General features: G+C 40.5%; 1 protein-coding gene across 2 annotated transcripts in view; it reads left to right on the forward strand.

Moving 5' to 3' along the window:
- Window positions 1–2,360: 2,360 nt before the first annotated feature.
- The window catches only part of THOC2 (THO complex subunit 2), a 110,615-nt gene continuing 100,266 nt past the window's right edge, over window positions 2,361–12,709 (forward strand). For both annotated transcript variants that reach the window (XM_073361291.1, XM_073361292.1), the window contains exons 1-2: window positions 2,361–2,473; window positions 10,573–10,631. In XM_073361291.1, coding sequence (XP_073217392.1) covers window positions 2,406–2,473; window positions 10,573–10,631 — 127 coding nt within the window. In that variant the 5' untranslated portion in view covers window positions 2,361–2,405. The remainder of the gene's footprint in view (window positions 2,474–10,572; window positions 10,632–12,709) is intronic.

Below are 12,709 nucleotides of genomic sequence, written 5' to 3' on the forward strand. Positions count from 1 at the left end.
CAGGGCTTGGGCTGTCAGCCCAGCGCAGAGGGGCTCCAGCTGTCAGTGCCCCCAAATTCCCCACACTGACAGTTACATTGGTGGAAGCACTCTTGGTGAGGACATGCACCACCGACAGGGGTGTAATGTAGACATGAAAGACTGATTTAATTACTGCAGTGGCTCTATGTTGACATAACTTAATTTTGTAGTGTAGACTTGCCCTAAGATTTAAGAAATAAAGAGACCACTCTTTCTTTCCAATAGATTTAGAATATAGCTATCAAACTATTGGTATGACAAATATGGATCAAATGAGTTTTTAACACAAGCAAACTAGTTTTTCATAGAATCATAGAATATCAGGGTTGGAAGGGACCTCAGGAGGTCATATAGTCCAACCCCCTGCTCAAAGCAGGACCAACCCCCAACTAAATCATCCCAGCCAGGGCTTTGTCAAGCCTGACCTTAAAAACTTCTAAGGAAGGAGATTCCATCACCTCCCTAGGTAACGCATTCCAGTGTTTCACCACCCTCCTAGTAAAAAAGTTTTTCCTGATACCCAACCTAAACCTCCCCCACTGCAACTTGAGACCATTACTCCTTGTTCTGTCATCTGCTACCACTGGCAACAGTCTAGATCCATCCTCTTTGGAACCCCCTTTCAGGTAGTTGAAAGCAGCTACCAAATCCCCCCTCATTCTTCTCTTCCGTAGACTAAACAATCCCAGTTCCCTCAGCCTCTCCTCATAAGTCATGTGTTCCAGTCCCCTAATCATTTTTGTTGCCCTCCGCTGGATGTTTTCCAATTTTTCCACATCCTTCTTGTAGTGTGGGGCCCAAAACTGGACACACTACTCCAGATGAGGCCTCACCAATGTCGAATAGAGGGGAACGATCACGTCCCTCGATCTGCTGGCAATGCCCTTGCTTATACATCCCAAAATGCCATTAGCCTTCTTGGCAACAAGGGCACACTGTTGACTCATATCCAGCTTCTTGTCCACTGTAACCCCTAGGTCCTTTTCTGCAGAACTGCTGCCTAGCCATTCGGTCCCTAGTCTGTAGCGGTGCATGGGATTTTTCCATCGTAAGTGCAGGACTCTGCACTTGTCCTTGTTGAACCTCATCAGATTTCTTTTAGCTCAATCCTCTAATTTGTCTAGGTCCCTCTGTATCCTATCCCTACCCTCCAGCGTATCTACTTCTCCTTCCATTTTAGTGTCATCTGCAAACTTGCTGAGGGTGCAATCCACACCATCATCAAGCCCTCGGATCGCTTGACTGCAACTGCATCATTAAAAGCTATACAAATTAACATTACCATTACAAATGTGTAGAACAGAGCTACAGAATTAGATAGTCATATTGATGCCCTTTTGCTAAATATCTAAGCATAAATTTATTTTAGTCAGTTTGTAAAGTCACAGGCATATGCATGGATGTCAGTCTAGGGGATATGGGGATGTCTGAGGGAGAGATGAGCGGGAAGTTGCTACAGACTCAGCGCTACCACTGTGGGATTGTTGGAAGCCCAGTGTTTGTGGCTTATTTGGTGGAGTTGCTGGGCATTCAGTGTTTGCAATACATTGGGGAGGGGCAGTTACTGGAGAATGGGGGATGTGAGAATGGGGATTTGCTGCAGGCCTGCTATTTGGGGGGGGGGCAGCAACTTAGGACCCGGTGTATTTGGGGAAGTTGATGGAGGCCTGGTATATTGCGATGTATTTGGTGGGTGGACTGCAGGGGACTTGGTGTATTTGGGGGAGACTGGTGAAGTCCCAGGTTTACTGGTGTCTTTGAGGGAAGGTTGCAGGGGGCCCATGGGTATTTGGGGAGTGTTGCAAGGACCTTCAGTGGGTGGATAGCAGGGGGCCCAATGTATTGGGGGCAGTTGCTGCGGGCCGGGTGTATTTAGAAGGGGAATTACAAGGGGTCTGGTTTTACCCCTGCATTCAGTGGGTGGACTGCAGGGGGCTGGATGTAGTTGGGTGGGTTGCTGGGGCCCAGTGATGTTGGTGTATGGGGGGGGGCAGGGTGTCACTGGCGTACGGGGGGAGAGCGCTGGGGGCCAGAGGTTACCGGTGTATTTGGGGGCTGCTAGGCGTTCGGTGCTACCGATGTCTTTGATGGGGGGTTGCTGGGGGCCCGGGGTTGCCGGAGTATCTGGCGGGGGGGGGGCGGGGGTTGGGACTCGCTAGGTCCGGCGGTGCCCGGCCGGGGAGGTTTGCGGGCAGCCGCACGCTGAGGCGAGGCGGGCTCCGGCGCGTTCTGCCGCGGCTCGGAGCGGGGGGGGGGGGGAGGGGGCGCGTTCTTCTCCCAGGCTGCCCCGGGCCCGTTTCCCGTCATGCCTGGCGGGCCGGCCCGTCCCCTCTGACCCGGGGCCGTCGCTCCCCCATCCGGGCTCTCGGCGCCACACGGGGAAGATGGCGGCGGCGGGGGCGCTCCCTGCCGAGTGGATAAAGAACTGGGAGAAATCGGGCAAGAGCGAGTTGTGAGTGTGGGGCCGCGCGGGAGGGGCGCGGAGGGGCCCGGGCGCTGGAGCCTGGGGCCCGCCGGCCGGAGCCTGGGGCCCGGTCGGGCGGAGGGGCCGGGAGCTGGGAACGGAGAGGGGGTAGAGGGCAGGGCTCCGGGCTGCGTTCGCCACACCGCACCCCGAAGGGCTGAGCTCCCGCTACCGGGTCTGTGCCCTTTCACCCTCACTAACGCCCCCCTCTCTCGGTCCAGCTCGCTGGGCTCTGGGGTGTACGAGTCCCAAGCGCCCCTTCCTGTCCTTGGGCTAAGCTCCCCCGAGCGTTGGCCCCCGTTCGCCCCCAGTCCCTCCGCCCGCGGGGCTGAGCCCAAGGCTCCCGAGTTCGCCTGTCTTCGCCAGTGCCGAAGCGTCGGGCGCCCCAGTGCTGAGCTTCCCTGGCAAGGCCCCAGCCCCGAAATCCTTCGATCCGAGGGATTTAATGCTCACGTCTCTTCCCCGATCCAGCCCAGGGTGGTCGCTGCGATGGATGGTTCCTCCCATCCCTCCCTTGTGCTCCTGCGAGGGGGCCTTTGTGTGTGCCGGGAGAGGTCCACTCAGCCCTCCCCAATCCAGCTGGGTCCACTAGGCTTGGCAGAGAAAAGAGCTGCCTTGTCAGCATCCCCTAGATACTAGTCCTAAGAGATCTCCACCTTGGCAGGTTACCTGCTTGTATTGCCCACTGTGTATTGGGGTTGCCTTTGATCGGGAGGTTTGACTTGAAATTCACAATCTCCTCAATTTAACGTTGACTTGTTACTTGGGATGAAGGTTTTTTTTAATATTTTAGATTAATCGGAAGGGCTCTTTTAAAACTTCTATGCCTCTGCCTTTTATTAAAAGTGATGAAGCTTTCAAAGTTAAATTTTAAGCATAGAATATTTTGTGGTGAATTTCAGGGAGACATTATAGTAGCCACAGCATCATTAATTTCCCTTCCTCAAATTGGCAAAGCTTTACAGTCCTCTTAAAAGCTGGATGAGGGGAAGGGGTGGTGAGGTGAATGGCGAATGTAGACACCCTCTGCAAACACCACCGTTCTTCTCTTGATCTCTTCCATTTTGTAGTGGAAGGAGGGGAATAGCCCTGTTGTCAGTGCCCTTGTGTCATGCTATATATAGGCTTGATGTGACCGTGGCTTAAATATGTTTTTGTCTATACTAAAAACTAAACTATATTATGACCAAATAAAGAAACAGCTGTATGGTAATAGGGTCCCCTGACAAGTAGTAACTGCAGTGTAGATGGGCCTATAAAGAAGCTAAAGTTCAAACTCCTTTTTAACTTTCCCTGTTTAGGATTCTGTGTTGACAACTGACTTCACAATAAACTTGAAAGATAGTGAATAAGTATAGAGACCATATATTAGCCACAGTTTACGAATTTTGGTTCAATATGATTAATTTTTAAAAACCCTCTTATGATAGTTGGGTAATATAAAGTTAATGTTGAGAGATATTTCATAGTTGATTGTGTAAAGATATGTGCGTTGTTTGAAGACTCTGTAGTGCTATAAAAGCAAATTTGCAGCAGTTTAGAAGGGGTGGATTAGCTTATTCTTTGGCTATTATAGGATTCAAACAGATCAGCTAAACCATTTTCTAACAAAGAGACAGACTATCTTAGAAATGTGTTACACAAAAGTATTCTACCCTAGCCTTCGAAGCCATGATTTTAAAAAACAAAACAGAATATAAAATGATTTTGGTCCATTCATGATGGCTTATCACAGTGTTACCAGTTTAAATCTTTTAAAAGTGAAGAACTATATCTTTATCAAACATTCCAGAAGATTTCTTGTGGACCAAAATTCTGGTTTCCTTGGGAGTACATACTGAGCAATTTTGCTAGAATTTTTATTCTGAAACACTGACCAGTCCCTCTGTTAATAAAGAAAAGCAATTATTGATTGCATTTTACATTTAGTTTAGATACTGAAATGAAATGCTTCAAAAATATTTTATAACAGTTCTAGAAGTGAAGAATTAGAAGCTTAGAAAGGGTGCTAGGTGCTTTGCAGGAGACCTAGGACATGATTCTGGCTCTAAAGAGCTTGCAGTCTAAATTAAATATATAGCATGACTGATTAAGTTCATAAACTGTGGGAAGGGGATGAGATGCAGAAGGACAACACCTGTAATTCTAGCAACTAAAGCTAAGTGACAAATGTTAGCAAAACTTGTTTTACCCATCTTTTTCATTGGGGGTAAGCTCCTATTCTCAAGCCAATGTTTAGTCTTCAAGCATGGTGGGGCTAGGCAAAACAGAAGCAAAATATCAGCTTTCACTCAAATAAGAACAAGGAATTGTCTGGGGAACAATCTATGCTGAGTAGGAAGAAAAGGTGAGGAAAGAGAGGAAAATTCATTAATTGCTGGTAATGTAAGGTAGCTTATGAGATCCAGCAAGATCACAGTCTGAAAAATGGTATGTTGGCAAAGTTATTAGTTATCTATACTTCAGCATCATTTTACAAGTTGGGAACTGCCCTAATGAAACAGACCAAATACTTTGTCTTGTTTAGTATTTTGATTCTTGACTGTGACCAGTTCTGGATGCTCAAAAGGCAGAAATAAACAGCCCACTATATATTGCTCCTATGTAATACTGTATAAAAGTGTGGTGATCAAGTTATGTTCTGAAGCATGAGAGTTGATGGTTTTTGTAATATTATTAGGGCTGTCAAGCGATTAAAAAAATCAATCATGAGTAATCATGCTGTTAATAATAGAGTACAATTTATTTAAATATTTTTGGATGTTTTCTACATTTTCAAATATATTCAGTTACAACACAGAATACAAACTGTACCGTGCACACTTTATATTTATTTTTGATTACAAACATTTCCATTGTAAAAAAGAAAATAAATAGTATTTTTCAATTCACCTAATACAAGTATTGTAGTGCAATCTCTTTACCATGAAAGTTGAACTTACAAATGTAGAATTATGTACAAAACTCCCCTGTATTAAAAAATAAAACAATGTAAAACTTTAGAACTTACAAGTCCAATTAGTCCTACTTCTTGTTCATCCAGTCGCTCAGACAGACAAGTTTGTTTACATTTGCAAAAGATAATGCTGCCCGCTTCTTGTTTACAATGTCACCTGAAAGTGAGAACAGGCGTTTGAATGGCACAGTTGTAGCCGGCATCTCAAGATATTTACATGGCAGATTTGTTAAAGAGTCACGTGTACCTTGATGCTTCAGCCACCATTTCAGAGGACATGTGTCCATGCTGATGAAGGGTTCTGTTTGATAACGGTCCAAAGCAGTGAGGACCAACAAATGTTCGTTTTTATCATCTGAGTCAGATGCAACCAACAGAAGGTTGATTTTCTTTTTTGGTGGTTTGGGTTCTATAGTTTCCGCATCAGAGTGTTGCTCTTTTAAGACATCAGAAAGCATGCTCAACACCTTATCCCTCTCAGATTTTGGAGGGCACTTCAGATTCTTAAATCTTGGGTCGAATGCTTAGCTATCTTTAGAAATTTCACATTGGTATCTTTTTTGCATTTTGTCAAATTTGCAGTGAAAGTGTTCTTAAATGAACAACGTGTGCTGGATCATCATCTGAGACTGCTATAACATGAAATATATGGCAGAATGCAAATAAAAGAGAGCAGGAGACATACAATTCTCCCACAAGGAGTTTGGTCACAAATTTAATTAACACATTATTTTTTTAACAAGAGTCATCAGCACGGAAGCATGTCCTCTGGAACGATGGCCAGAGCATGAAGAGGCATATGAATCTTTAGTGCATCTCGCATGTAAATAGGTTGCGACACCAGCTACATCGGTGCCATGCGAACGCCTGTTCTCACTTTCAGGTGACATTGTAGTTAAGAAGCACTATCTCCCCTAAATGTAAACAAACTTGTTTCTCTTAGCGATTGGCTGAACAAGAAGTAGGACTGAGTGGACTTGTAGGGTCTAAAGTTTTACATAGTTTTGTTTTTGAGTGCCGTTTTGTAACAAAAAACTCTAAATTTGTAACTTGCACTTTCATGATAAAGAGATTGTACTACAGTACCTGTATGAGGTGAATTGAAAAATACTATTTCTTTATCATTTTTACAGTGCAAATATTTGTAATAAAAATAATATAAAGTAAGCACTGTACTCTTTGTATTCCGTGTTGTAATTGAAATTGATATATTGAAAATGTAGAAAAACATCCAAAAATATTTAATAAACAATAGAATACCAATTGAAATTTAACAGTGAGATTAATCACGATTAATTTTTTTAAGTTAATCACGTGAGTTTACTGCGATTAATCAACAGCTCTAAATATTATTCTAGCTAGTCTGATCTTTTGTACTTTTTAAAAAGTCTTTGTTTTGATAAACAAGTATGACAAATGTATCAAAGAGCATGGAGTGGATCATGTTACTGTAAGTTTAAAAAATGCAATATCTATCATCAGCATTGACAAAGAGATTAAGACAATTCAATCTATGCACTATTCTAAGCAATATGAAAAATACTAAATCTTAAAGTTAACACTGTTATGACGTAAGACATTGATACTCAAATAACAGATCATAAAGATTCTAGACATATCCATAGATGGCTACGATCTAAAATAAGAATATGACTTATTAGTCTGAGCCAGTGATTCCCAAACTTGTTCCGTCGCTTGTGCAGGGAAAGCCCCTGGCGGGCTGGGCCAGTTTGTTTACCTGCCGTGTCAGCAGGTTCGTCTGATCACGGCTCCCATTGGCCGCGGTTCACTGCTCCAAGCCAATGGGAGCCGCTGGAAGTGGCGCGGGCCGAGGGACATACTGGCTGCTGCGGAACAAGTTTGGGAGCCACTGGTCTAAGCGGTCAGCCATCCGATTCCTAAAAATTCTTCACAACCTTTATTTATAATTATTTATAATTGTACACTTTATAAACTAAGCATGTAAATAACATGTAAAAAACAGTAACTGTGTAACCGATTAAAATTCTGTTGGTTACACATTTAAACATTTTCCCATAGGAATTAGGGTGTGGGGTGTGCTGCAGCACCCAGGTGTTTTATGTGGGTCCCCGCTGCCGGCCCCTGTACCCAGGGGTCCCTGCTGCCGCCTAGCATCCTGGCTGTGGGGCTGGCAGCCAGGATGGACCTCAACTGCTCTGGGATGCCAGGTGGCCGTGGGGCTGGAAGCCCGGAGGGACCCCAGGCGCACAGGGCGGCAGCTGAGACCCTGGGTGAAGTTTAATCGTTAACAGAAACCGATAAGAATCAAGCATATTGGTTAACCAGTTAAACTCATACATCCCTATTATAAACTTAATTTAATTAGCTCTTTTACTGACTTGTAATGTCTAGTCCTTCTTAGACAATTTTTGAACTATTTGTCGCAATCAGTATCTTGCATCAGTGAATTTCACATACCAGTTATCTGTTGGAAAAAAGTATTTAAAATTTTCTGCCTTTTAATTTATGTGTCACTTGTTTTTGAGAGAGGTTAGTTAGTGCTGGTCATTCTTTTTCTTTTCTTACTAACTGCTCTTAATCTTCTTGAAAGCTCCCACACTTGTAACTTTGTTTTAGTCCTGTGTTTTTTTTAAATGAGGTGACCCAAACTGAACATTTTTCACGGTGAGGTCATTTTTTTTATATGTGCGCATTCGCATGTCCATGTGTGTCTCTTAACCCTTCTAAGTATATCATAGAATCTTATTTGTGTTTCGCCACTGCTTGGTACTGGGTGGATATATCCATTGAATTTATACAATGACAACTTTGTTTTCTCGTAAATTAAAAAACTAATCCAGGAATGTGTAGTGTGTCAGAGTAGCTTTAATGATTTCTTTGGCCAGCTTAAACAATGGATTGATCTTCAAGATGCGCTGAAAGAGCATTCTTGATATTTTGAGTCTCCTTTCAGTTTGTCGTATGTGATGGGAGTTTATATTTGTCTGTAGTACAGAGACAACTTAAAACCTTTGAACTTGTATTAAGATCTGCTGAAGTGGACCCTTCAGTGCACAGTGGAGTTCCATTAACATCACAGCTTGTTGATCCATTATAAAAACTGATATCAGAAGGACTTTATGTACTCCAAAGGGTCTGCCTGAGTGGATCCCAGTGAAGGATCAGGGACTTAGTTTGGCTGTTAATTTTAAGCAGAAAGTAGAAATGACTGCATATAGGCTGACTGTAATGGGTACTAATTAATCCACTTAATATTTAAGAAAATACACAGTAGACTCAGAAGAAAGACTAGGTTGAGATCAGATGGCCTGAAATAGTTCTTGTGAAGAGATATTGATTTTTGTAAATGCTTTTAAAGGTCTATTTATCTTGGTTAATGATGAATAGAAAAAACTTCACTATTAGTAATAGAATGAAATAGAAGCTTCTTGGCCCGAACTTTAGAACTAGACCTGTCCATGTTATGTGATACGTTAGAGAGAATCTATTGTGTTTTCTGTAACAGTAAAAAAGCAATAATAATAATTTGAGCCATACCTTCACTTTATGTGGCAAGAAAGCTTCCATAGTGTAGCTGTACAGTGAACCTGCTTATTACATTATATTTACATTTGAAATGGCTCATTTTCTTAATGTTTTACAGTGTGCATTGGTTGTAAGCAGCCTGAGTGATGGCTATGATTGTTGTATGAGCTTTCTTTAGAAGAGTTAATATGTAATTTTGGTTATGATATCAAGGAAGCCTAATATTTTTATAAGTAATCTACATTATAACGTACTGCTATGAGTTTATGTATCTTTATGAGAGAATATAGAGATTCATTTTTAATTCTCTGAAACTCTGAAATGAATTGTAATATCTAAAGTTGTGGTCCTTACAAGAATATAATTGTTCTCTTGCAAACTTTAAAAAAAATCTGATTTGAGCAGTCTTCTACGTTTTTATAAATGTAGGTATTTACACATTTTTTAGGTCTCTGCTCTTATGCTTTGGGGCCTGATCTTGCAATGAGAACAACGCTGGAAGATCCCGGCATCCTTGAGAAGCACTTTTGAAGTCAAAGCCCCACCTGGGTGCACAGATAGCTATTTTAAAAAAATAAACAAAGAAACTTAAAATATATAAGGTCTTCTCTTTCACAAGCCAGTGTTGTTGTTTTTAAAATGGATACAAGATTATTTAGAATGCTGTTGTGTATTTTTTAAAATAGGGGAATTGCACAATATAAAACAGACACTGATCCAGACGACAGAACCCTTCAGCCTATAATTATCTTTTTATATTTTTATTTAAAGATTAAAATAGCTACTTAATAGTGTGTGCACACTCCTCCCCTTTGCTGGGATTATGTTCTGTGAAATCATGTGAATGCTTAGCATTAAAAAGTGAACAAATATTTCAAACATACATTTGGGCAAAAGTTCAATAATGGCCACTAGAAAGATACTTGCATGTCACTTCTTAATGATAATATGTAAGTGACAGTGCTTCCTTGCCTACTTTCATAGAATCATAGACTATCAGGGTTGGAAGGGACCTCAGGAGGTCATCTAGTCCAACCCCCTGCTCAAAGCAGGACCAATCCCCAATTTTTGCCCTAGATCCCTAAATGGCCCCCTCAAGGATTGAACTCACAACCCTGGGTTTAGCAGGCCAATGCTCAAACCACTGAGTTATCCCTCCCCTCAAATATCAGGGTTGGAAGGGACCTCAGGTGATCATCTAGTCCAACCCCCTGCTCAAAGCAGGGCCACTCCCCAATTTTTGGCCCAGAACCCTAAATAGCACCCTCAAGCATTGAACTCATAACCCTGGGTTTAGCAGACCAATGCTCAAACCACTGATGTCTTTATATTGCCTTAATTTCTCAGTTTTCTGATAGTCATGCTGAGAAAGTGTGGCAATCCAGAAGTTAGGGTATGGAAGTTCTACTACATTTGTAACTTTTCTAAATTAAGATCCTAATTTTAGCTTTAAGTATTGAACAAAGGTTATGTTTTGGTTTTCAACTTGTTTGGCTTGTCAAAATAATCTAAAATAACTAGATACATATAGAACAGCAAACCGTACTATATAATTCTTTTTATAACTAAACTTCATGACTGATTTTGAAAACTGAAATTGTATAAAGAATATTTCTCTTTTCAGTTTGCAATTATGCCGCACACTCAGTGAAAATAAAAGCCATGAAAATGTGACTTTCAGAGGTAAGTTGATATTATCCAATATACTTGGAGTGTATATATATATGAAATTGATCAGGGTTCAGTGTGTGCCTGGATGGAATGTCAGTATGTATGGTGATTGCTGCATAATAAGGAGGGGAACTCAGTGCATAAAGCAAGGAGGATATCCATTTACACAGATTCAGTTAACCTCAAACATTCACATAGGAAGTATGCAAAGGGAACTCTCTGCAGACCTGCAACCAGTCTTTGGTTGGGGAGGTGGACTTCTTCACCATAGCTCCTTGTGAAGTTCCATATGCAAAGCCCTACTACTTACATTTTGTGGAGAGCTGAGTTTTATTCTAACAAGGAATTAGGTAAATAAGAAATGCTTGGAACGTACAGAAGTAGTTGCTTAATAATGCAAGTATAAACTCTTAAACATATTGTTCAGTTTGCTCCTATAGAGTTATAGTTCTTAGTTTCCAATTCTGTCTTTCTTGGGTAAATATATTGCTGGTTTTAGTTTCTAAAGTTCCAGTTTTTAAAAGGGTTTTAACGTTCATTCTAAAATGCGTGTACTTACAATTTTGGTGGGGGGGCTTTAAGAATTAGAATGATTAAAATGTCCAAGGACAAATAGCAAGGCATAGTTTTGCAACATAAACAAGAGAAATTGAATTTTGGCTTTGTTTGCTTTGTATGATTCCCTGAAAGGAAAGATTCAATATTATGGAGTCTGCAAAGCTGCTTACTTTATTTAGGTGGTGTCTGGGGATCTTGTTAAAACAGTTGCTTTGGGAAACGATAAAAGCAGAGGGGATTATTTATTGTGAAACACAAATATGATTATAATTAATTTTGCAAAGTAAAAAGTATTTAATGTTAAATCAGTAAAATTGCAAAAATATATTTTAACTCCCAAATATGTTTAGTACAAGTCATTGTTTTAATATAAGGCTGATGGCCCAAAAATGAGCTGTTTTCAATCGTCATCTTCCTGTACTGACTTTTATAAACTTGAGATTCAAACTTTCATTGAAATTTATAAAGCTCTCTAGAACTTGTGATATTTCCTTCCGATTAAAGAAAGTTACTAGATTTGGTGACATATTTACAAAATTGAAATTTACGCAGTCTTTATAATTGAACAATTCTCATTCAATTAAAACATAAAAAGGTCCGATTCTGCTCTCACAATGATGTAAAATGGAAATAACTCCATTTAAATCAGTGTTTTGTGTTATAAAACTAGTGAGAGGAAATCAGGCCCACAATCTTCTGCGGAACTCATATTTATCTATTTCAGAAAATACATTAGCTTGATGAAGACAAAACACTTCACATTTTCTTTTTTTGGTAGATGCTTAGATACAACAATGATGCTTTCAATAAAAAAAGAATAAAACTGTGATTAATTTATATTATTTTTGTGTGAATTGTTACTACCAGCAGTGATCACTTCTTAAAATTCGGAGTAAGTTCTATATCAAATTCAACCACTGCTTCCTTTTTATATTTAAAATTATTTATTTGTATTATTATTATTATTATTATTGTAGTGTCCTAGAAACACCAGACAAGGATTCTGGTTCCATTGGGGTATGTGCTATACAAGCAAATAGGACAGTCTCTGCCCCTAAGAGTTTTTTGCTATACTTTAACATGTGCCCCAGATGCTGTTTCTCTCTCAGAATAAGTTGAGATTTAAGCTGAGAACAGAAGGTCTGTAAGTGTAGTAGAGTATGCTTCTGTCTCATCTGATGAATAAGGTATCAGACTTTTAAAATTATTTCTGGAGCATATGTTGACCTACTATAAAATGCTTCTGAATTATATATTTCAAATATCCTAAATATCTGCCCAAAATTTAAACAACCCCCTCAAACGTCTACTTCTGAAATAATACCATTATTTATTTAGAAGATTGCCTTTTCTCAATATTGCAGCTGATCTTGGAAAAAATATCTTTGACTATCTAGTTAGGTGAATAACTTTGACTAACTGATTATTTTGAAGATTAGCGTAATCAATGAATGCAGATTGAAAGCCGAGGACAAAAACATAGGAGTTGTCATATTGGATCAGACCTGAGGTTCATATAGTTCATTATCCTG

Source organism: Lepidochelys kempii, chromosome 9 (genome assembly GCF_965140285.1).
Source record: "Lepidochelys kempii isolate rLepKem1 chromosome 9, rLepKem1.hap1, whole genome shotgun sequence".
Taxonomy (NCBI): domain Eukaryota; kingdom Metazoa; phylum Chordata; order Testudines; family Cheloniidae; genus Lepidochelys; species Lepidochelys kempii.